This window comes from Micromys minutus, assembly GCF_963924665.1.
Source record: "Micromys minutus genome assembly, chromosome: 1".
Lineage (NCBI taxonomy): Eukaryota > Metazoa > Chordata > Mammalia > Rodentia > Muridae > Micromys > Micromys minutus.
In genome coordinates, this window is record NC_137969.1 from 130,051,385 (window position 1) to 130,075,697 (window position 24,313).

Below are 24,313 nucleotides of genomic sequence, written 5' to 3' on the forward strand. Positions count from 1 at the left end.
GACGGACCGATCCCCCCACGCGGATCTGATACCCCGTGACCCCGCAGCCACCGGTGCGGCCGCGTGCTAGCGCAGCAGGAGCCGGCTGGGTCCCGCACGTTGCCTCCCTCGCGCCGGCCTCCCTGTTTTCTGCGGATCTCACGGGGCTCCGCACTCACTCCCAGCTCCGGTGGGGGTGCAGCCCTGTTGTGCAGGCTGTGGGCGGGGCCTCGAGCGGAGCGCCCGGGGATTGGCTACCGGAGTGGAGGCGGGGCCAGAGCCAGTGAAAATCCGCGCCCGGGCGGCTGCGAGCCCAGCCGCGAACTGAAACCTCTGAGCCCCTCGTCTCCTCGCTCTCTCCGGTCCTTTCCAGTCTCTGTCCCGCGCGGCGTCCGGCCCGGTGCCCTCCTCTCCTTGCAGCGGGAGCTGTCTCCTGTCTTCGCTTCTTCCCCTGCGCGGTGTTTTGCAGCCCGGCCGTAGCGGCGATGCGCCTCATCCAGAACATGTGTACCATCGCAGAGTACCCCGCCTCGGGCAGCACCGCTGCCGACTGCTGCCTGGGGGCTGCGGGTCGCCGGCTCGTCAAGATCGCCGTGGTGGGGGCCAGTGGCGTGGGCAAGACCGGTGAGTCCAAGCGAGGAAGCCGCTTGGTCGAGGGGCCGGACGTGGGTGACCCCCGCCCGGACTGGGGGGGGGGATGAGAGAGGTGGGCGTTGCGCGGGATCCTCCGCCCCTTCAAGTCCCTGCTTTTGCGGAAGAGGGTTTGTGGGGCCCAGGACGGCCCAGGAGTAGAACTTTAGGGCTTTGAGCTCCTGGCAGGGTCTGGGGCAGGATGGGGAGTTAGTGACTGTAACCCCTCCTAGAGTTCCGTAAGGTTAGGAAGAAGTTGGCCCGCTGGAAGGCTTAGCTGTGGCCCAGCTGGGCTCCAAAAAGGGGCAGGGCCTCACGACCCTTCCCGCTGGCCAAGCCGTAATTCACCAGGCTTCTACCTCCTTGTGTCTGGCAGAGGGTTAGGAAGCTACAAGATAGGAATTTCCCTCGGTGGCAGGCTGTGACTTTCTTTGCAAGAGTTGTTTTCCAGGTGGGGGTGGGGCAGAGACCCATCTAACTTAGTGGGTTAACGATCAGTCTTTTTTTTTTTTTCTTTCTACAGCTCTGGTGGTCCGCTTCCTTACTAAACGATTTATTGGGGACTATGAACGAAATGCAGGTAAGGAAACGCACTGAGACAAAGCCTGGTGGGATTGCTGTCCTCATTTCTCAGGACCTTCAAGGACTCTTCCTTCAGAGTGACAGTGTTTAGCATCAGGATTCTGCAAGCCCCCTCCCCGCCCCCCCCCCCCCAGCTGCCATCTGGCCTCATTCCATTCCTGGCCCATTCATTTTACCAAGTGCCCGAAAGTATTCCCTGTGGTATGCTTTAACTATAGGATCCCAGTGGGAAACAGTCTTTGTACTCCAAGGCCTCTCCCTTTAAAATATGCCTGCAAAAGTCATAAAAAACAAAACAAAACAACCCCCCACCCCCGAAAACAACCAAACAAAAAACCCAGCCAAGAGCTCCTCCCCCACCCTATTCCTCTCCTTTCAGAGGTGACCTTTCAAAGCAAAGGCCAAAGCAGAACAGTTAGTTGTAAGCCTAACGTTCTTTCCTTAAAGAAAAATAACCATGATTCTCGTGGGGAGAACTCCTGAACCAAGAGAGGACACATACTTCATTCTTCAGGACTTTCTGACTAGGCCCTGTTAGCAAATTGCTTAAATAAATAGACTGTATGAAGTACCTCTTGGGGATTAATTGAAATGAGTCCTATGAGCCATCCAAGATAAGACATGGTGGCCTTCTGCTTTGATAGAGAGCCGATTCAGACCACGGCACGTTTTCACGCTATGGACACTAACTGCATTTATTAGCCATGTTTGCTTATGGGAACTATTACATCCAATGGGCAAAATATAACTTCAGAGAATGAGAATATGATAAAATAAAAACAGAAACCCTGCGCATACTGAGCCAGAAATGTCCCTCCAAGGAACTACGCTAAATATGGAAACTTAGTTTAAAATTAGACCAGCAAGTTTCTAAAACCCCACAAACTTTGACCTACTTTTGATAAACCTACTAGCAGGGGCTTTAGACGGCACTTGGCCTATAAACAAGATCTGAATTCAGTGCACTAAATAGACGTGAATTACATATTTCCTCTTCTTGTATTGGGGCTGTGGTACATTAAAAAACAGAACCAAACCATGTTTCACAAAGGCTGCACATGAAAGATGAACCTATCTCCTTTGTCTTCATAGGTAATCTCTACACAAGACAAGTTCACATAGAAGGAGAAACCCTGGCCATTCAGGTCCAGGACACCCCGGGCGTCCAGGTGAGAAGCTGATGCAGACAATGGTGGCTGTGGAAGGGACAGGAGTCAGGTCTAGACTTTCTTTATTTGTGGTTTGACAGTTTAATTGTTCCTGGCTGCAGGTCGGCCTTGGCTTGGTCTAGTTTGGGGAACTGGGAGAAGGAAGAGAGCCCCTCCTGTAGGAGGGGTGAGCAGAGCAGGGGGAACCAAACCAGCTCTCGGAATTGGCAGTGTCTCCTTCCTTTGGTCTTATTTATGTGCCTTTGGCTTCAAAAACCAAATATTCGGGTCCAGTCTCCAATACCCGGAATCACTTTTATGTTGTGGAAAGTTTCTCTGTAGACAAAAGAGCTCTGCTCGTATTTTTTTTTCCTTCCCCGTCCTGCACTGGGCATCTCTCCAGGTTTAAATGTTTCCAGCTCCTATCTTCCCCAGACTTACTGTCTAGCCAGTTAATTTCCCATTTTGTGCAACTACAAAGTCTCTCTGCATGGAGTTCTCTGCAGGTCCATTTTCCACTTGAGTGTGGTGAGCTGCCCTGTTATTTCTTCCCTCAGAGCAGCTGGATCAACATATTGTTAAGAAAGCCGAAGTGTGTGGGGATGGAACTTGTTTACGACCTGTAACCCACCATCACTACGTAGGGTTCTTTTGAACTGAGGATGTGCCCACTGATCACCTTGCTTTCCCCGCCTTTCTCCTCAGGTGCACGAGAACGGCTTGAGCTGCAACGAGCAGCTGAATCGCTGCATCCGCTGGGCAGACGCCGTGGCCCTTGTTTTCTCCATCACTGACCACAAGAGCTATGAACTCATTAGCCAGCTCCACCAGCACGTGCAGCAGCTTCACCCTGGCGCTCGCCTGCCTGTGGTGGTTGTGGCCAACAAAGCTGATCTCTTACACGTCAAGCAGGTTGACCCTCAGCTTGGTCTGCAGCTGGCCGGCAGGCTCGGTTGCTCCTTCTATGAAGTATCTGTCAGTGAAAATTACAACGATGTCTACAATGCTTTTCATGCCCTGTGCAAAGAAGTGAGCCCCAAACAGCAGCCCAGCGGCACCCCCGAGAAGCGCAGAACCTCCCTCATTCCCAGACCCAAGTCGCCCAACATGCAAGACCTGAAGAGGAGGTTTAAGCAAGCTCTGTCTGCCAAAGTGAGGACTGTCACGTCTGTCTGAGGCACTACTCCTGGAGGGGTTTGGTCTTCTGGGCAGAGGGCCCGAGGTTCTTCTTAGATGGGACCATTGCAGGCTGATGGCAGTTCATGGTTCCAGAAAGAGCAGGGGCAGAGGGGCCCAAGGGGCCTTTGGAATTCTGCAACAAAGGAAGTGAGGGCAGATGGACGGATATGGGACTGATCTGCCTGGTCCTTCAAGTGGGGATGGGGCATGCTTTTGTTCCTCACCGCCTTACAAGTGATGGTCAGGTGCACCAAATGCATGGATGTGGACTGGGGTGGGGAGAACCCGGTGAGCATGCAGGGCTGTCTCTCCTTCACTGTTTCCTCCCAAGAGGAGGGTTTGCTTTGCTCAGTGACTCTCCCATAAAGGTCGAATTTTAGACCACAATATCCAGTGTACAGACACCCGTGAGCTGTGATCTGCAGGAAGGTGCTGCATCTCCTGACACAGGATGGGTACCGATGTTGAGTAGCTGTGAAAAACCTCACCCATGGGCTGCCCAACTGTGACAATGTATAGTCGTGTGTTGGTTTTCTTTTCTTTCCTTCTTTAAACTGAGGCATCGGGCATATAAAAAAGTGTTCATTGACGGTGGTGTGGTTTGTGTGAATGACCCATGGCTATGACGTTGGGATGCTTCCTGGGCCTAGCTGAGTCGTGGCTATGAGAGGCTGAGATGCTGAAGTATTGTCTTCAAGAGTGACCAGATGCAGGCTACCTGCCAAATCCCCTACACAGATGCACTTTAAGAAGCCATTTATGCTTTGGCTCAAACTGTAACTAATTTATTTTATGTACAATAAATCTCTCATTTGATAAGAGCAGACATCTGACTGGGTCTTTATTGGAATCTTTACTTTCTTTCCTCCAGGAAAGCCATTTTTAGCATCCTGTGTTTACTGAGTAAGTTGAGTCAGGGAATATGCCTTCCAGGAGTTAATCTCTTACGGCTCACTACATGTGATCAGTGAGGTACATTTTATTATCCACATTTTACACGGTACAGAACACCCTTGCAGAACAAATTCAATGATGTGAGGTCTGTAACCTGCAAACATTGTCACTTGTAATTTGGCCTTTCTATTCCAGAGTTGTATGGCTCAGTTTCTTCATGGTCTTCTGGGCAGACCTAAGATAGCTGTTTGTCTGTCCATCACAGTAGAACTGCTGAGTGCATGAATGCCTCTGCACAAAAGCAGCGCTACTTCATGCATGACCCACTTAGGGAAGCTCTTTTGGGGCATGCTGTGTCCACAAGCTACACTTTTTCCCACAGTAAGCTTACAACCACTGGTCTGGAGCTGTTATCACACATGTGTGCCACAGCTGGTAGGCCTCTCCTGCGTTTCCATTGGAGCCTGGAAGACATTGCTGCAATCTCTGTGGGCAGGTCATCCACCTTCCATTTGGGCAGTCCCTTCCCATACCCTTCTTGGTGAGTTCTCCAGAGAACCCCAGGAGGTGGGGTGGGGGAGGGCTAACAGGGTTTCACAAAGGAAGAAGAGCACGGTTTAGGCTTCCAGTGATGTCTTCAAGCTCACATAAAGGAACTCAGTGTCTTGAATAATCAGTGTTATTTCTTCATCACGTCTTATACATAAGATGCATCCTGCTGCATAGGTAAGGCAGTGGGCTGTGCTGGGAGTCTGGTGACAGAGGCCGGGCTATTTAAGCTCATTTCCCCCCAATGGGACCATCTGAATTTTCTTGACAGTGACATTCTGAGAGTTATGCTTTGTTATACATAGAACTTTCTTTTTTTCTTTCTTTTTTTTTTTTTTTTGATTTTTATTTTTAAACCTCTTCAAAGCTAAGCTAACCTTACCCGAGACGGGTGTGTGTTGGCAGCAGGGTGAGAAACAGTACCTACAGTCGATGGAGACAGTTCATGAGCAGAGAGACAGGTCTCTATACTGAGTGGTTGTTAGCAATGCACAATGAGCCAGCAGGTCTCTGCTCCCCGACCCCCGGCTCACCCATGCTCCACAACGGAAGACAAGAAGCTCTGGAGAAGGTAGATTTTTGTAGCACAGGACTGAGAAGAACTAGACTTCCATTTCTTACTGCCCTTTGCCCTTCTTCCCCACCACAAGCATCTCTGTAGGACTCTGGGCAGCCTCTGCAGCCTGGTGGGTGTGCCCTGGGCCTTCTAATCAACCTCCTGCCCTTGGCACTAATGACTGCCTCTCTCCTGACCTCTGGGCAGACTCAGCCTTTCACTTCAGGTGGGTCTTTCTGCTACAGAAGGATGAAATAGAGAGAAAGCAGAGGGAGTGATCTCTGGGAATTTCAGGTGGGAATAACTCCACACATAATCTAGGCCACTGTCTCAGGTCAATCCAATTTGAGAACAACTTGTGTTGTCAGCATAAGCTTAGAACAATGTTTCATTAATCTCATCTGTCTGAGTGCTAGCATCTCTCCTCTTACCCTCTCCCCAGTTGATGTCTACAAACTCTGGCCTGAGAAACACTGTCCTCTCCCTCTGAGCAGGGATATGCATGAGTCTGATGCAGAGGCAGAGAGGAAGGACGGCTTCTTGAGTATTTACAACATACAGACTGCACATGCCTTTTTTGAATCTTTAGGAGACTCCCGAGGGAGCCTATATCACTGCTGTTTCAAGACGAGGAAACCAAGGCCTTGAGATTATGCTAGCTTAGGGCCAGCCTACTTCATTTACTTACTGTCTGTGCTCCAGAAATAGATGCTTGAAACACGGACATTCTGCACACTAATCCCTCCATCTCTCAAGCCAATCCTGGACCCTACTAGTGCCAGACTTTATGCCCCTCCCTAGACCCAGTAGCAGCTCTGGGCCTTCTGAGACCAACGTACCTCCCTAGCCCCACTAACCCAGCTTCCTCCACCTCCCTTCTGCTACTGGTTGGGTTACTGAGTGGCCCCAAGGCTCCTTGTCCACATCTGCTGTTGCCATTAGCCTGAGGCTGCTGGTTGCTTTGGACTCCTGCCCCTCTCGGTAATAAAGATGCCCAGGCTGGAGGGGCTGCCTCCCAGCCGGCCTGTCTCGGAGCCCAACCCATGTCTGTCTTGATGTCTGGCTCTCTAGTTTCCTCCCAGCCTCAAATCAAAACCATTTGCAGCCCTGGGCTGGGCCTGGCCGGGTTGTATAGTAGCAGGGGGTTGGGAGAGAGGTTGTAAAACTGACTGCCTTCATCAGCCAGTTCCAGAAGGTTTGCCTGTGCAGCAGCTCAGAACCCCAAGCTTTAGGGGCTCTGGCTGTGTTTAAAGAGAGCCCCTTATTTATTAAATAATAATAATAAAAAAAAGAGGGATAGATTTCAGCATTGATCTTTTACCCCAAGAGGGAAAAGATAAAGCTGGTCAAGGGAACAGTTGTGGGCAGGTCCCCACAATGGAGCAGTTGGCACACTATGGTCTTGCAGAGCAGGGTGGAGATGGTGAGCACCCAGCTTTGGAGAACCCCCAGAACCTCTAGGTAGGGTAACAGCCCAGCAGGGACGCCCTTGCCTGCTTACAACCTAGAACCCAGAAGGCTGTCTGGGTATTTCTCTGGAAGTCGAAAGCAAGCTGGTTTCAGCAAGCTCCTGTCGCCCTCACTAGTTCCTGAGCTGGAGAACAGGACTAGTGTTAGGAATTAGAAGGCCACACTCTGCCCTGTCTACCATCTGGTCCCCTGAAGTCCCTTTTTTGATGTTTCTTGGGCAAACCAACAGACGACATTTGTAATATTGGATTATTTGTTGTTGAGATTCCGTTTCTGGTAACCAGGGTAAGAAGAAACAATAGTGGTCTGGAGGGCAGGGTATGGAATTTTTTGTTAGGGAAATACCACTGGGACTGTAGGGACCTTGGCACAAACAGCATAGGGCCCGACCCTCTGTGTGGAGTACTTCCAAACACCGAGTACACTCTCTGTTTCCGGGGAAGGGATTCCAAAAGGAACAGACCTCAGTCACTACAAAGCATTTGCCCAGCTCTCAACTGTTTAGATTAAAAGGTATCTGCAGGGTCCTTGGCTGGAGATTGGCCTGTGCGTGTTTGCTTGGGTTTGGCCTGCAGGTTTAGGTGGTGAATACACTCAGGTCCGAGAGGCACTAGCGCTTAGCCTTTGGTGTCAATTTCAGGTGGCTACCGTAAGGGGAATAGGGGAGGTCCCTTTAAAACTCACACACCTAGATACTGTGGAAATGGTCCATGGTAACTGAGGATAACATACACAATTGTTTTCTGGACACTAGTGATGATCCGCATGGGCAACTCTCCAACCTTCCACACTAGTAGTGATGCTTCTTAGATATTGTTGTATTTTCTTATGAAGCATCTTCCAAAGGCTCACGGGTTGAGAACTTGGACTTCAGTGCAGTAGCACTCACAGGAGAGGTCCTGGGGACTGGACCATGAGTGGCTTGATTCCATCAATGGATTCATCTGTTGAGAGACCCCCTCTGTGCTACAACACTGAGGTGTAGTGAGAACGTAGGGAGACTGGACTTTTCAGAGGAAGTAGGTCACTGGGCTGTGTCCTGACAGTATGTATTTTCTTCCTGCTCCTAGATCCTCCACAAGTCTTCCCTTCACATACTCTTGTATGCTGTTCCGCCTCAACATGGGCACAAAAACATCAGAACCAATTGCCTGTGAACTGATACCTCCAAGACTGTGAGCTAAAATCAGTTTTCCTCCTGCGAGCTAATTTTCTCAGATATTTTGTCTCAGTGACAGAGAGCTGGCTAATAGGGGGCGTTCACTGAGCCCCAGGCCCCGATCCGTATTCTAAGTATTATGTGTAGTTGCTCAGTGTAGCATGGCCCTACTGGCATCTAGTTTCAGTCAGCCAAGACCTGGACACATCAACTACAGAGCTGGGAAACGTGTTTCTGACTGACCTTCTGGTTAGATGGCCTTGGGTGAAGGAAGACTATTTCCTCTCCATTTTTCTTCTTTGCAGAAATGCCACCGACGTCACCCTTCACATTGATGTCACCTTTCGCTCTGACGTCACCCTTGGCCCTGACAACACCCTTCACTCTGACGTCACTGATGTCACCCTTCGCTCTGACATCACTCTTCACCGACATCACCCTTCGCCCTGATGTCACCCTTCGCTCTGATGTCACTTTTCGCTCTGACGTCACACTTCGCTCTGATGTCACTCTTCGCTCTGATGTCACTCTTTGCTCTGATGTTACTCTTCACTCTGACATTACCCTTCACCCTTACGTCACTCTTTGCTCTGATGTCACTTTTTACTTACTCCCTTTGTCCTGCTGATGCTTTGTCATTCTGTGAGGTAACTGAGCAGTTACATCCATACTTCCTAGAGCTATGCACTAGCCATCCTATTAGGGATGATTCCCTCGCAGCCCTCTGGGAAGGAGGCACCAGTATCATCTGTGTCACAAATGTTGGTGCATGCTTGAATAGCCATGGTGCTCTGAGAGGTGTAACTGGGACATGAAGTCAGAGAGAACCCTAGAGCCCTGACACATGGCTTTCACATGGGCAGGGGCCTTCTTAGCATCCTCCTTACTCCTCCCTCATCTAGAAAAGGAGCACCATCCCAGAATGTCCAAGACTGCCACAGGACACCCCACTGCCTGAGCTGTCCTTCTTCTCTTACTTGTCAATGGCCACTGGCGCAACCAAAACCAAGTTTGTATTCTGTTCTTGCTGTTTAATGTCAAGGACTGGGATTCTCTCCCATTTCTCAGGGTTTCTTCAGACCAGACTCTGGTTGTCACCAACTTCCTCCAGCTCACCTATCTCCAGAGCTTTCTGTCACTTGACTGTCTAGTTGGCCCAGTTCTTCCAACCAGCAGCCACAGACATGGAAAAGTGATTATAAACTAAACTTTTCACACTCCTTCCAACTACCCAGACAGAGCTATGGTCATACTTGCTGCTGTGTTAGAACATTCTAGAATGCTAACATCACCAGTAACTTTATCCTATTATGGTAATAGTAGATACTTCTGAATATTCTTTTACTAGGTAAGAAACAACTTGCCAAGATAAACTATCAAACTCACACAATCTACATCCAGATACATATTTGGTGTAAAAAGCTGAAAGTTCAGAAGTAATGGGGGTGGCCCCAAAACCTTCTTAGCTGTTCACCTGATATGTCTTCCAGAAGCAGCCACTAGTTAACAGTTTGGTTTTATGTTTTCAGGTTTCTTTTGCATGTAGACATATGTTGTGAGACTTAACTATGAGAAGAAATCCACAAGGGACCCAGGTATGAGGCAAAGCATAGGCTGCTCACCGTATAGTGCCATGGAGCCAAGGCAGTGGTTGGCTCGCAGTGAGCTTGCTCAGAGCTTCCGGGTATCTGGAATGTTCTCCACAGGTTCCCACTCAAATTTAAGAATGAACGGTTGAATGAATATAGTTCTGCGTCACATTGGCACCTTAAACTTCTTTATTTTAGGAAGTGCTTATCTCTCCCTATATATAATTTGTTTGTGGCTAATTACATTTTTCTCTTATTTAAACGTAAGACCTTCAGATTCATGGGATTTAAAAAAAGAGCTGCCTTCTAGCTGAGCACCGCCAGAGAACTGGTAAAGGTGGAGAGCGACCCGGGCATGAATTCGAACATCTGGTCTCTAAGACTCAGCTTCAGCATCTGGACGGGATCCAAGTACAGTTGATGTTTTTCCTTCTTCCCTAAGTGACAGCGTTTAACAGAGGAGTAAAACGTATAGCTGTGTCTTGGTTTACATTTTATTTCATCTTCCTGTTAAATCCCCATTAGAAACAGTTTTCAAGCTTTGTCCTGTTTCAGACATCCATTACTCACACCAGGAACAGTCACCGGCCACACACTGGATGTCTGAGCAGTTCTTTCTTTCTTTCTCCCTGGAGTTCTCGTATAATTTCACTAGGTACGTCTGGGTTTTTCTGCTCTGACCAAAAGAAAACATGAACTCCCAGAAGAAAGCTTCCTATTTCAGTAGGAATCTGAAATCACAGAGTCTATCTAGGGGTTGTGGTTACAACCTAGGGTCCCTGGGAGATCTCTTCTACATGGGCTTCCTCTGGACAGGATGAAACCACTGGTAGCAAGGACAGTCTCCAGTCACCCCGCTTTGTCCCTCCCACTGCTGTTCTAAGTAGCAGGCTGCCCCAATCCTTGAACCAGCTGGAACAAAGCGGCCCTTTGTCACTCATGGGGTGATTTACCATTCATGGGGGCCACCAGCCCAGTGCTACCCAGGCCACCCCACTCCCTTCTTGTCTTTGAGAAATGTTTTGGAGTCAAAGAGAAACAAAGTCTCAGGCTCTGTCTGTGACATCCCCGCCCCACTTGCATAATTGCAAGGAAAATGTAGCCTTCCTCAAGCTGGGACTTCTAAGTAGACCGAACTTTCCCTTGGCTAACTTACCCATAATGCTCATGGCTACCACCCCTTGCCAATAGGCTTTTACCCAAAGCTATAACGTTCAGGAAGCCTCAGGAAGATTACAGTAAGTGGCTAAGGATAAATGAAAGCAATGCTGGTGACAGTTAATGACAGCTTGACACCTTTAGAAGAAGAAAGAGAACACGCATCTTTATTTTGCTCTTGAAGAACCAGAGCAGTCCAAACAAACTGCCTTCCATGCAGTTTTGAAGCTCTCTGGTAGAATTAAGTCATACCTATAATTAGTAATGGGGACACTGGCTTTGGAGGCATATCTGGAGTGGTGACCGATGGGTACTGGCATTTCCAGCTTCAACAGGTCTTATCTTCTCTTAGCTGTCAGAAGCCAAGGTCTGGGTGTAACCGGTCAGTGGCAAAGAGCAGCTCAGGAATGTTAAGTGGCTTCAGGATTCTTGTGGACAGCACCATCACCTATGTATGACAGGAGGGACAAGCACAGGGCAGTTAGGGAGTCTACCAGGGGTCTCGGGGTGGGGATGGCATGAACGGTGCGGAGAAAAGCAGACAGGACTCAGGATCGCTCATCAATGATCTGGATCCTGGGTCCATCTGGATGATTCTGGGTGACTCTTCCCCACAGCCTGGACTTCAGTGTGAGGCTGATTTCCCTCTAGATCACTAAGTGAGCTTGTTCCAGGATTTGCCTGAGTCTATGCTATGCTCTGTAAGGGCCAGGTGAGGCTCTGCCTAAGCAGGCACTAGGCATCTCTAACACACTGCCTATGGGGAATAAGGGAAGGAATTCCATAGGCCAGCATTAGAGTGTGGCATGACTGGGCTTCACCAGGCCATGAGACATTGGAGGACGCCTCCCTGCCCTCTTGCCTGCCCCCCACAGTTATCCCAGGTGTAATGAAATCAGTGAGGTAATCGACTCCAAATGCAACTAGCTTACTGGTGCAAATCAGAGGACACATTCCAACGCAAGGCTGGACAGGGCAGAGTCATGGTCGAGGGGTGGGTGGAGAGTAGAAAAAAAAAACACTTTAGAATTTTGATTTTTTTTTTAAAGTAACTTTTTAACAGCCTCGATGAAGAGTTCCCTCTTTTTCAAGAGCAGTGTCTTTAAAATACTGTTCTGGAAAAGAGCTATCAAGAAATGCATGGCTAGCGCCAGTGAAGCCTTATTTTTGGAAGGTTAAAAAAAACACTGCAATCTGTGCTTCTCATTTCCCTTAAAATCTATGCAAAGGAGGTTGAGGGCAGTGGTGAACATAGCGTGTCCCTGCCACCTGCGTGGGAGGGTTCAAGCATGTCTGATGTGCCAAACCAAGTAGGTGGTGGCAGGGGTGGCTTCCGGGCCAGCGCTGCCGGCCATGGCTGGGAGACCTCAGCTCCATTGCTGGCTGTTGGATTCCCTCCGAAAAGTTACTTTCCTTGGAGTCTCACTCTCACACCTCATCAGACCCAGAAAAAAAAAAAGACAACGGTGAGCTTGCAGCAAGGTCAGCAGAATTACGTAAGTCCCTCTACTGAGAGCCCAGGAAGAGCTCGCTCAGCTACTGTAGGCCCGTTTCACTGTGATCTGGTGATAGGTTTGCAGACTTCCTTTTAGATTCATTTGACAGCACAGAATTTTCTAGAGAAATACACATAGGTTCATATAGTGTTAGGGGAGATTTAAGGACTTCCAGAGAGCCGTAAGCTACGTGTGTGTGTGTGTGTGTGTGTGTGTGTGTGTATGTGTGTGTGTGTGTGTGTGTGTGTGTGTGTGTGTGTGTGTGTGTGTGTAAATTCAGCCTCTGGATGCAGACCCCTATGAAGCAGAAGAGACCAGTAATGTCAGTTATACTTAAGACTCTCCTCCATCACCGTGACTTGCTGGTCCCTGCCATCTTGCCATACCACATGGTCCTCAGACGCTATGTAAAGTTAGTGGAAGCCCCTCCAGCTGAGGTAAGGGCAGGAGTGAGGACGGAGTGTGTCTCCAAAGAAGCTTACGCCTTGGTGTCAGGTTTGATAAACTTGGTGGAGGTATGGCGGCTACAGATGTCAACACTAAGCAGGCAAAGCAGCCCAAGGAGTCGCAGCGGGTCAGGTCCTACGCTGGGCTCACAGCCATGGCTGACAGAGTCTGCATCACTTTTCTCTGAGTGGGAATATGAAGACCAGGCTCCTCTGATCTAAACAAGAAGGCCCATGAGGTGACAGCCTCCTGAGTCCGCAGCTGAGGGTCTGGGGCCTGCTCTGGATCAGGTAGAAGCAAACACTGGGAAGTAGAGGGTGTGAGGGAGGGTGGGGGCTGGGAGGGCGGGAGAAAGTCTGAGGAACTCTCTAGAGAGCTGTGAGGAGGAGCACAGGCTTAGAAGGTCCAGCTTGAGCTAGTCTACAGCGAAGGCTCCCTACCCTGGAGCAGCTGCTCAGCCAGGCCCCGCCCCACCTTGCTCATCTTTAAGACGTGACTAACACCATGTGCCCCAGGGCCACTGTGAGGAATACCAAGCACGGGGCATGCTTCAGAGTGGCTTCTGACGGTGGCCGCTGTCCCCTGCTCCCTCTGCTGCCATGCTCCTTGCTGCTTACTGCTGTCCTTAGTAATGAAGGGCAGGTGACAGTGCCAGACTGCGCTTTCCGTGCATGCGTCTGTTACTCACAGGATTCCAATCCTCGCTCCCCTCTCACCGCTTTTTGATAAGCCCAGCCCCCAGGACAACATTCCAGGCCATATAGAGTCTACTTCCTGCTGGGTTCTCAACAGCTCTTTCCTCCACAGCCCTTTATGGTCAGTCCCATGTGTCAGCTAACCTCAGGTATCCGCAGCCACACAGTTGGATCTCTGGGATGTTCCTTTTTGGGCAGAGTTCAAACTACTAAGACGTCTCCACCTCCAGCAAGCCTTCCTGGATCACCCTGTCCGGCCTCCTGCATGAGTGTGTCTTGTGGCTATTTGTCCTTCTGCACTTCCCATTGCTCCTTTAGCACAGTGTCTGGTACAGAGCAGGGTCTGCAGCAGTGAGTTCATAATCAACCGAGCAAAAGAACGGAAAGGGCAGAAGAGACACACAGAGGTGAGGCTTTAACCCTGGACAGTGAGCTTTCCGTTTCAGGCCTCAGAAGGCGTTGGTCAGTTCAGTGAAACCTCCTGTCTGAGGCTGCTGTTTGTGACTATCCTGATCATACTGAAATCTACCAGCTTTCCCTCCATTGTCAGATCCCTTGGAACTGGAGTTATAGACGGTTGTGAGCTACCTTGGGGATTCCGGGGATTGTATCTGAGTTCTGTGCAAGGTCAATACGTGCTCTTACCTGCTGAGCCCTCCTTCCAGCCCATGGCCCCTATTGTGTCTTATTCATCCTTTATTTATTTATAGCCCTGCCATTTTGGACAAGTAGACTGCTTTAGATTATTTTTAATTTTTTTAAAGTTAATTTAAACAAGACCATGTCTGCATTATTTGGCTAAAATAATCATTCTAAAAACTTGGCTCCAAATTGGAGAAAAAAACCTAAGAGCTTGACACAGGCCTATCAGGGAAAATGTAAATCATCATGGAGAATACCTTCCAGAGAGCTGGCTGGCCTCTCTCAGAGATCCGGGGAAGAGACACCAGCTCGAAGGGCTACCTCGTTCCTTGCCCACAAATGGTCTTTGCTCTCTGCATCTTCTGGTCTGCTTTCACCCTAGTTACGTCTTTCCTTTCTCTTCTCTCCTTCCCTCAAAGCTCTTCTGTTGGCTGCTGTTGCTTTTCCTGCCTCTCAGATCAGGCTTGGCATCATTCTAGATTGAACAGAGTTTAACCCGAGTCCCCAGTTACTGACTATGTCATCTCTGTGCACCGCCACTGACCAGAACACTTCCCACAAGATCCACCCATTGCCGATGGCAGATAATCTGACAGTCTAACAGAGATATGACATTTAGCAGAGAGGAATCATTCATTCGTCTATGAAGACCCTGAGTTGCAGCAGAGCTATAGGCAACTGTGGTTTAGGTGTGAGCAAGTGAGGCCAATGGTGGAGGTTCTACCACAGACAGCGGATGGAGCTCACTCGCATGCCGGCTGACAATGAGATGGCATGGAGAGCTCAGGGTCCCTAGAGCCAAGGCACTAAGTCCCTCCAGCATCCCTCTGCTTGGCATTCTCTGCCCTTGCCTGGGGAGGCCTAGCCCTTGGAGGCCCGCTGGCTAGCTTTCATCTCCTCAGCCAGACTGATTTGCAGGTACCCGCACTTCTCCTTTCTATTTCTGCTGCATTCGGAGGTGGAGTTAATATCAGGGCCTTCTGATTCCCAATACCGAGACTCAAAGAGAACAGGCAGCATTCTCTTCTTTCTTTCTTCTAAACCCACACGACCACACAGCACACAGTCACCCAGCAGCGGCAATGGCTTTTGCACACATGTATTGGAGGTGCAGTCTGACCCTGCTTGTCTACCTGCTACATTAGACATGTTCGCCCACCAGCAAAACATGCAATGCCCAGGTGGCTAATCCAGGGAGACAGCTATTCTTTCTGGAAACCCAGAGTCCGTGCTGGGCGTCGGCGTCCTGCGGAGACTGCACCACGAGAGTCTGTCATCTTTGTGTGTCACCACTGCTGGTTTGGGGGTTTCTGTTGGTTTTGCAGACTTCAACCTTCGTTGGGTTCCCCATCAATTTTACAATGATGTTGAGCAGGCTGTGTTACCCTGAGTCCCCCAAAATGTATGTAGAATTGTTTATGGCCAGATTTCTGGATCCATCCATCCATCTATCCATCCATCCATCCATCCATCCATCCATCCATCCATCCATCTATCTATCTATCTATCTATCTATCTATCTATCTATCTATCTATCTATCACTTGTGTCTCTCCCCTTTATCACTAGACATTCTACTTCAAAAGTTGGACGTCCATGGAAGTGTGGCATCTACACCCATCCATGAAAGCAGCAGAGAGCTGGGGAACCCCATGCTTGGCCTCTCTTTCTTTTCCTGACCTGCTGTTTTCTGTGAGGATACCTCTCACAACCACAGACTTCTGTGGGCCTCATGGCCACCACTCAGCAGTAACAGAGTTCAGCTGGCTGAGCATCTGGCCTCAGGGCCCCATGCCATAGAGCAGAGTGAGAAGACGGTGCTGGTACCCAGCACAAGCGCTCTGAGGAAGGGAATGTAAGAATGCACTTATCTTGTGCCTGTCTGTGGTGGGTTGGTAAGTGCAGGAGAGGCTTCTGTTGTATAGGTGGGTACTGCTCACACATGGTCAGGACAGCTGTGCCTTTGACAGCCTAGGTGCACGACATCTATGGAACCTTCTTTTTCAGTGTGTTTCACACACTTTTCCAACAGCAGTGTGAGCATAAGCAGAGAAGGGAACTGATGCACATCCTGTTCTGGGAACAGCTCAGCAGCAAAGTCTGGCTTCCAGGTGCTTCTGACAGCAGGGACTGGCTTTCCATTGGCTGCTGGCTAGGGCAGCTACCTGTCAGGTGGAAGGAAGTCTGTGGTCCTCAGGGAATGCCACTCCAGCAGCACCTGGGCAATCTCCCCACTCTCACGAGCTTGGAGACCAAGGGGCTTGAGATGAGTAGCCATTCCTGCTTTTCTCAGCTGCTCAGGGAGTTTTTGCACAAAGGACAAGAAGTGGTCAAGCCTGTCCCCTAAGTCTTCACTAAGCTGAGATGCTCTGTCTGCAGATGAGTGGTACAGGGTCAGACTGGCCTCCACACCAGACTGTCACCGGACTTTGAAGCTTCTGACTCTATCCTTTCAGAGAAGGGACTGCAGTGTCTGCAGGCTGTTTCAATGCACAGGTGTTCTAAGAAATTAGGAAGGTGGTTCCCAATTAGAGAGAGCGAAAAGCTGCTTACTTACTTGAAAAGGAGCTTCATTAATAGAGTCTTAATCATGCTGGCAGAGGGAGTACAAAATAAGGCTAGAATTATTAGTTTTGTAGACATTTATCAGCTCTGACAGTAATTGGTGACAATTATAGCAGAGAGGGTCATAGAAAATAACTGCGCTTTTCCAGATCCGAGCCTGCTCCCTATATCCTATCCTGGCTGGGTACCTTGAGAGAAGGAGAGGTCAGGGTTTCTTGATTTCACCAGAGGTTCATGCACTTAGAATCAGACAGTTTCTACCAAACTCTCTTGAAGTCAATACATCCATCCAAACACCAGGCTTACCAAGCTCCTGCCACACGCTCAGGTCTAGGCCCTGCCTTTGTCCTCAAAGAGCACGTGTGTGGTGGAAGGGAGTATGCTAACAAATGGAGTAGACAGTGAGCAGGCAAGAGCTTTACTGAATAACACGGGTTTGGATGCCAGGAGAGACTCAGGAAGCATCCCGAGCAAATGGCAGGATGTCAGAGAAAGAGAGAAGGCTGGTTGCATAGATAGGAAGAATGTGGTGGAATCAGGAGGGAGCCACAACCCCACCCAGGTAGACAGGACTGGGCTAGAATGCTACCTACCATTCCTGCCCAGCAGTTTTCTGTGCAGCTGTGTGGACCGTATTAGTTAGTGTCTCGAGGGAGGTTTTGAACCTCTGACCACCACTCTTGTCCCCCTGACTACCACAGGTGAGAAGAGGCCCCTGGAGTAACCTCAATGCTACAGTTTGGAAGCATCATGTCTCCACAGACTCATGCAATTCAATACTTGGCCTCTGCTGGAGGTTTTGGGAGGTCGTAGAAATTTTAGCAGGCAGGACTAGCTGGAAAGCACAGGACGTGGGGGTGGAGGTCTGAGGTTCTGAGGGTGACAGCCTTCACCTGCTGCCGGATCCATACTCGGTTCACTTCCTGATTGACACCGCTTGCTGTGCAAATAACAGGAATCCCTTTGCTTGGGTGTGGAAATTTAACAGTTATGATGAAGTTTGCCAACACGGTAGGTCCTTAACCATAAGGAAAAAAGAACTCTCCAGGGAAGTATGAGTGGATTTGGTCTGGCCAGGAGGACAACTTTGGGGGAGTGGCCAGAAGGAGACCATGGTAGAACGATAGGATGTGGGGAGAAGGAGCAGACAGAGAAGAGTGCAGCCGGAAGAAGGACAACGAAGCCCTCGCCACCCTTCCCACTGCTGTTCGTCTCACCCATGACTCAGTACCTGGGTTCCTGGCTTCAGAGATGCTACAAGGTCTTTGACCATTTTGGCTTCAGCCACTGTGACGCCACCCACCACAAAGAGGATCAAGAGGGGATGGTCACTGGGATGGGGCCGGCTCACCTGCAAAACAGAACATCAGGTCAGATGCCAGCAATGGCTGCTGCTTTCCTCCTGCTGGTGGGACAGAGACCCTTGGAGCAGTAACGACTTATTAACAGCCAGAAGTGCTGATGCTTTGTGAGTCTGTTGGCTAGGACTACACAACATGGCACCTTAGGACGTCCTGACATAAAGGCTTTACCAAAGGAGCTAAGGGAGCTGGAGCCATTAAATAAGAGAAAGGCTGAGCAACCCTCATCTTTATTCAGGACTCAGGATGGCTGCCATTGCAGCCATTTTGTGTTTCCATCTTACATCTCCTCCACTCCAAGGAGCACACACACCTCCTTAGACTCCTACTGTCTGCTGTGCTTACCCTTTGCAAGCCCAGACTTGGTGTCCTATCACGGTCTGCAGAACTAACCCCGTCGGGTCTGGTGGTGGGACGGAGGTTTGCAGAAATCCACGGTATACAGATGTACAGGTGACCCTCATAGAGCCTAGCATGATTTAGAACCAGACACTTCACCAAACTGGCCATGGCTGAGGACCTGCTCTGTGAATGCCGCATTAACTGTTCAGTAGCTCCCTTCTTCCGTGAATATTCTTATGTACTAAAATGAGAAATTGATCCGGCGATGAAGACCTTCAGAGAACACGAGAAGGCTCCTAAGGCAGTATGGGTCAGACAGCTGTCTCCCTCAGGAGTGAGCAGGACAAACGGCGTGAGTCTGTACACAAGCTCTGTGCATAAGCAGTGGGCAGCCGTGTGGAGCAGCTAAAGACGCAGGCAGGACCCAGCACACATGGCGTGGACCAGGAAGGTGCTGTCAGCTGCCTGAATAGCCACCGAAGTCACGGGTGAGGTGAAGCTACCTAAATACCTGCGATTTTTCCAGATTGAGAGGAAAGTTGTGTGGCCTATGGGTACTGGTGGGCCACAGCAATGGGCTTTGTCCTAGGTCAGTGCCATGATATTCCACTGCCCAAGTGCTGTCTGCAGCATGCTGTCTTAAGCTGCACTTGGTGTCCCCTGTGGGCAGTGTCCTCACCTCCCCCTTTGCTGTCCCTGTCTTATGTGTTCTTGAAAGCACTCCTATCCCAGGCCACCCCTACTGTCCCACAGATGCTGTCTACCAAGTCCTTCCATCTTGATCTCGGCATTTTTGTGCTAAGCACAGCATTGCACACAGCGAGCTCTCAGTGTTACGTGGAGAGGGAGCTGAGCCCTGCAGGTGAGATGGCTTCAGAGGGAAAGGTGTTTGCCACAATCCTGACAGCCTGACCCCTGGAATCCACGCAAAGGTGGAAGCAGACCTCCACATACATGCTGTAGCAAATGGTCCACACGTAACAACAATAATTATAGATTAAATAAAATATAAAGAACAAATGTATAGGCTGTGCAAGCTGACAGAAGATTCCTGATTCCTTTGTTATCTCAGAGACTTCAACAAATTTAAATTTTGTATTATTTTTGAGGCAGGGTTTCCTGTGTCCTAGAAGTCACTGTGTAGACCAAGTTGAACTCAAACTCAGAGATACCTGCGTCACTATCAGGTGGCTTTATTTTAAAGTACTATTTTCCTCCTTCCCTCTCCTTATTTTAATCCATCCCACACACGTATTCTCTCCTGTTCTCTCTATACATGCATATTTATATCCATATCTATTCCTAAATATACACATGTAACCTTCTCGGTCCGTATAACATTACTTGTATATATATGATTTCAGGACTGGCCACTTGGTATTAGATAATAAATACACTGGGAAATTTCCCAGGGAAGACTTTCTCTCATTCTCAGGGTTCCTGAGCTGCCTGTAGTTCTTTGCCTAGGCTTAGTACCCGCAAGATTTCCCGTTCCATGTTAGCATGTATATTGGTGCCATCCCGCATAGGCAGGCATGCTGAGACGTCATGTGTGTAGTGTGTCTGACACTCCTGACTTCTTGTTCCTCTGACTCTTACCATCTTCTATCCCCTTTACTAGTGATCCCTGAACCTCAGGCGGAAGAGCCTGAGGAGGAGGAGGGGGGAAGAGGAGGAGGAGGAGGAGGAGGAGGAGGAGGAGGAGGAGGAGGAGGAGGAGGAGGAGGAGGAGGAGGAGGAGGAGGAAGAGGAATTGTGTTGTAGATGTTGCAGGGGTGCTGCTCGGTCCCTTGTTCTCTGCATTTTGGTGGGTTGTAGTTTTCTGTAATGGTCTCTTCTTAGAGATGTGTCAGAACCACTCTAGCTTATGCATGGTTTTCTGTCTGAGTAACCAGACCCCAGGAAACTTCCCAGCCTCACAAACAACTGCTGTTTCTCACTTAATCCTGGGACAGAAATACAACCGGCTCTGAAACTTCAGCCTGGCACAGTGTGTTCTTCAAGACATATGCTTTGCATAAGAGAATTTGGCATCTGAAGCACATGCTGAGAATCTTGGAAGGACACAGTAGAAGATGAAAAGGGAGAAGAAAATGAAAGGCAGCAACAACAAAGAGCAATTAATTCCCTGGGGCTAAGGATAGGTGTGTGTGTGTGTGTGTGTGTGTGTGTGTGTGTTAAGATGGGGGCAAGGTTGGGGGCTTAAGGATCACGGTGGGACTAGGGGCTAAAGAGCATGGGCTGGGGCTGGGGAATGCTAATCTAGGCAGAAATATATGGGTTCAGTTAATGCACATTGGGTGTTTGCTATTTTGGTTTAGGTTTAGATTTGTGTGTTGATTCCAAGATTTCTCTTCAGATCGAGTCAGGCCAGCAGGCTGCTGGGAAGTGGAGCCATTCTCATCCCAATCCCCAATTCCTCATAAGCAGCCATACACGACTTCCTGTCTGTGTGTTAAGTCTGCACGGTGACAATCTGAAGATGAAAGCTTGACACAGTATGCCACTGCACACACAGGGATTAATAAAGCAGGCAAAGTCTCCGCTCTCTGTTACTTGGTGAGCCCTGGAGGGCTGGGATTGAGGATGTCAGCTCTGATTAGGGAATATGGCTGACTCCCCACACTATACCCAGGATCTCAGTGCAGGCTCCGGAGCCTTGTAGGTGTGGGCTCTAGGAATATCTGGTATCTGGACTGACTCCAGTGTTGTCAAGCCGAGGATCCTGCTGCTCTCAGTGTGTGGGACTTTTCAGGAATTCTTGGAATGCTGCTGCAGAGTGCTTACTCAGTTTCCCTCTGTCTGTGGCTCACTTATCCTCAGAATAGGTACAATCAGGTCCCCTTCTCCATTACTGATCAGAGCTTTACAGAGGCAGCGAGAGAAGCTCAGGCCTTAAGAGACCAAGCCCTGGAAAGACCCAATGCTAACTCTGAAAATGGCTATCAGGAGTTCCCAATACCTTTACCACTGCCCCCAACACTTCTTTACCCAGTCACCTATTCAGCAAATATTTGTTGAGCAACTACTCTGGGAGGCACTGCTTGAGGCACAATATGCAACCAATCCCCATCTGTGACAGCCATGACTCTTCCTCCAGTGAAGCTCAGAGTCTCATCTTTTCTCTTTCTTGCCTTATCTAGTCCCAGGCTCATCCTGGTCTCCATCACCCAATGCTGCCAGGGCAAGTCTTACAGAACACAGAGGGATTTGTTACATATTCACAAACTACACTCAATGGTGCTGGTCTGGTTTGTGGTCTGTTGCTGTGGTAAAAACTGCACAAAGCCAAATGGAGAAAAGGGGTTTGTTTCTAAGTCCCGATTGCAGCCTGTCATTGAGGGCGGGACAGGAACTCAAACAGGAGCAGAGTCAGAAACCATAGTGGAATGCTGTAGACTGGTCTGTTTCCCATGGCTTTCTCGGCTCGCTTTCTTATACTACCAGGACCATTCTCCTGTGCTGGGCTGGGGTCCCTCACATAAAATGTTACCAATCTGACGGGGACAATATTTTAATTGAATCTCCAGCTTGTGACAATCTGACAGAAATTAACAAGCACAGGGAATACCTTGTTATTGATAAAATTTAGTAAAAAAAAGTTACATTTCCAGCCCTTGTTGCTCTAGCTCCAGCTTGTCTATCCGTTGTTCTATTCTCTCTCTCTCTCTCTCTCTCTCTCTCTCTCTCTCTCTCTCTCTCTCTCTCTCTCTCTCTCTCTCTCTCATGCACTGCCACCTGGAATGACCCTCACGTACCATCCATCTCAGCCCTTTGTGCTGGGTCCTGCTGCCCTGACAACATCTAACACCCAGGGCCCACAGACTTCCTTTGTGCATCTCTACCCGATCCTCACATCATGGCTGTCTTCTTGAAACACTCCTCAACATACCCAGAGCTGCGTAAGGCAAGCTAGGCTACAGTAGGCCTGTGTCAGTCCACTTATGTCTCCCCGACCAGCAACAGCCATTGCTCCGGGCACAGCAGACTGCCACAGTTCAGTTTTTGCTAAGTAATTCTACCAAGGTCCACTTTATTAGAACTCTAGGAATAGGCTCAGCTTATGTTAGATATAAATCAAACCCTACCTCACAGTATGCATCATCATTTAGAAGAATTTAAACAATGGCTATAAATGGCTACAGAGAGCAGCCACAGGGCGTGTACTCACTTGACCAAGAAGCTCAAGGCTGACATAATTTCTTCTAATCGTAAATGCCATTAAGCCTGGTGGACTCCCTCCAGCAGTGTCTTTCTCCAAATCATGTTTTTCTTATATGAGTAATAAAGAGTAGGTCTAGATGACCTCTAGGGTATGATCAGCGCTCACAGCTGAAGGGTCTGACATCATCCTTACATGAAGCCCAGCGCTCTCCACCTACCCCAGTGAAGCATCCTTTACATGATGGTCACATCTACAATCCAATCATCTGCCCTCAGCTCAGAATGGGCTGCTGGCAGCCATGTCATTATGGTATGACTTTGCTGTTCAATCTGGTCATGAAATGAGATTCTGAGCCTGACCCATCATTCCAAGACAGACAAGGCACTGTGAACACTTGCTAGCAATCAGGGAGATCCAAAAGTTACGGGTGGACATTCAGCCACGCATCCACCTAGTATCATCCGAGCCCCACAACATGCTCCTCTGCAGAGCACAGTGACTCTCACCAACAGCCTGCGTCCAGCTGGCTTTCCAGGTCTTGGTTCTAATTCTTCTGCATTGCTGTCTCTGGGTCCCTGGATATTCTTTGTCCTTAAAATAAATGAGCCTTTCTTTGATTAAGTTGCTGTAACTCTCTGGGATCCTACCACACAGCTTTGACGACTTCTAAGGCCTGTGTGAGTGTCATTTCTTCATGTGGGCTTTTTCCAATTTCCAGGCCACAAGGCTGTCATATCAACTCAGACACAGTGCCCAGAGGCAGGCACTGGGGCTTGAATCTTTGTCATGAGTCTTTTTCCAATTAAGCATGGCCACATAAGAAATGGAGCAACTACAGCAACCCAAACTTTTAAGGCACACAGAGGAGGGAGAAGGGCCTCATGCCATCTCATTAGACAAAACCCACCCTCTTCACACCAATTCCAGCAGAAAAAACATCTTGACAGATCATGTTCTTTAGTCAAAACAAGTTGAGGGTCAGACACATGGGGTCGATATAAAGTGTAGTAGTCTCAGGAGACTCAAATCCAAGCCACAGATTTCAGAAATGCACTTCTAAAGTGCTGCCTATTAGATGTGCTAGTTTTAAATTAAATTTCCATTCCAGTGAGAGGGAAAAGTTTGTTTTGACTGAGTCATTAGGTCATTACCAAGCTTTTGTCAGAGGACTTCAAGGTGCTGTGTGTGGAGTCCGGTAGGGAACTGGGCTTTTCTACCAGCTTAAGCCTACGTTGTTCCGTTGTTCCTCTGGCTCAGTGGACCTCCCTCACTGGCTTGTCTGTCCCAGGAGGAGGACAGCCAGAAACAAATCCTCTGGCTGAGAAGTGGTCAGGCTGCCTTGAAATTCTTCCTTAGAGAGCAGGGCATGCCTGCTCTCCTTAGCTTCTCATCTTAACAAATGGACAACCAGCAAGTGCATTCATTTCATCCATTACAGCCTTCCTAATGTCACCGAATCTGAACTTAAGTCAGAAGTGTGAAGGCTTTCAATGTCTTCTAAGAGGGAAGGAAACCTAGGGCCAGTTAGGGTTGCCCTTAATGCCCTAGAAAGCCAGACGATGTGGATTTACTTGGGTACAGGATGCATTTTTTCAAAAGTGAACATGGATTAATATTTTTGAGATGGGTGGGTGGCCCCATTCCTCAACTGGGGGCTGTGCCTATCCAGTGGACATGGTCTCTACAGTTTCTCTCCCCCCTTTGTTGG

General features: G+C 49.1%; 2 protein-coding genes across 2 annotated transcripts in view; one reads left to right on the forward strand and one right to left on the reverse strand.

Moving 5' to 3' along the window:
• The first annotated feature begins 309 nt into the window (after positions 1–309).
• Positions 310–4,342, forward strand: RASL11B (RAS like family 11 member B). Its single transcript, XM_080910173.1, has 4 exons — positions 310–603; positions 1,133–1,189; positions 2,284–2,360; positions 3,045–4,342. Exons 1-4 carry the CDS (start codon positions 465–467, stop codon positions 3,513–3,515), a joined length of 744 nt encoding a protein of 247 aa, XP_080766299.1. The 5' UTR covers positions 310–464; the 3' UTR covers positions 3,516–4,342.
• A 6,729-nt stretch (positions 4,343–11,071) lies between these two features.
• The window catches only part of SCFD2 (sec1 family domain containing 2), a 293,361-nt gene continuing 280,119 nt past the window's right edge, over positions 11,072–24,313 (reverse strand). The window contains 3 exon segments of the mRNA XM_080936728.1: positions 11,072–11,277; positions 11,279–11,341; positions 17,969–18,088. Coding sequence (XP_080792854.1) covers positions 11,242–11,277; positions 11,279–11,341; positions 17,969–18,088 — 219 coding nt within the window. The 3' untranslated portion in view covers positions 11,072–11,241.

Bases quoted from the DNA above. Each gene is read 5' to 3' on its own strand.
- RASL11B (XM_080910173.1), top strand. From the start codon at position 465: ATGCGCCTCATCCAGAACATGTGTACCATCGCAGAGTACCCCGCCTCG. The intron at 604-1,132 runs GTGAGTCCAAGC...TTCTTTCTACAG, and splicing joins CAGTGGCGTGGGCAAGACCG to CTCTGGTGGTCCGCTTCCTT. The intron at 1,190-2,283 runs GTAAGGAAACGC...TTGTCTTCATAG, and splicing joins GGACTATGAACGAAATGCAG to GTAATCTCTACACAAGACAA.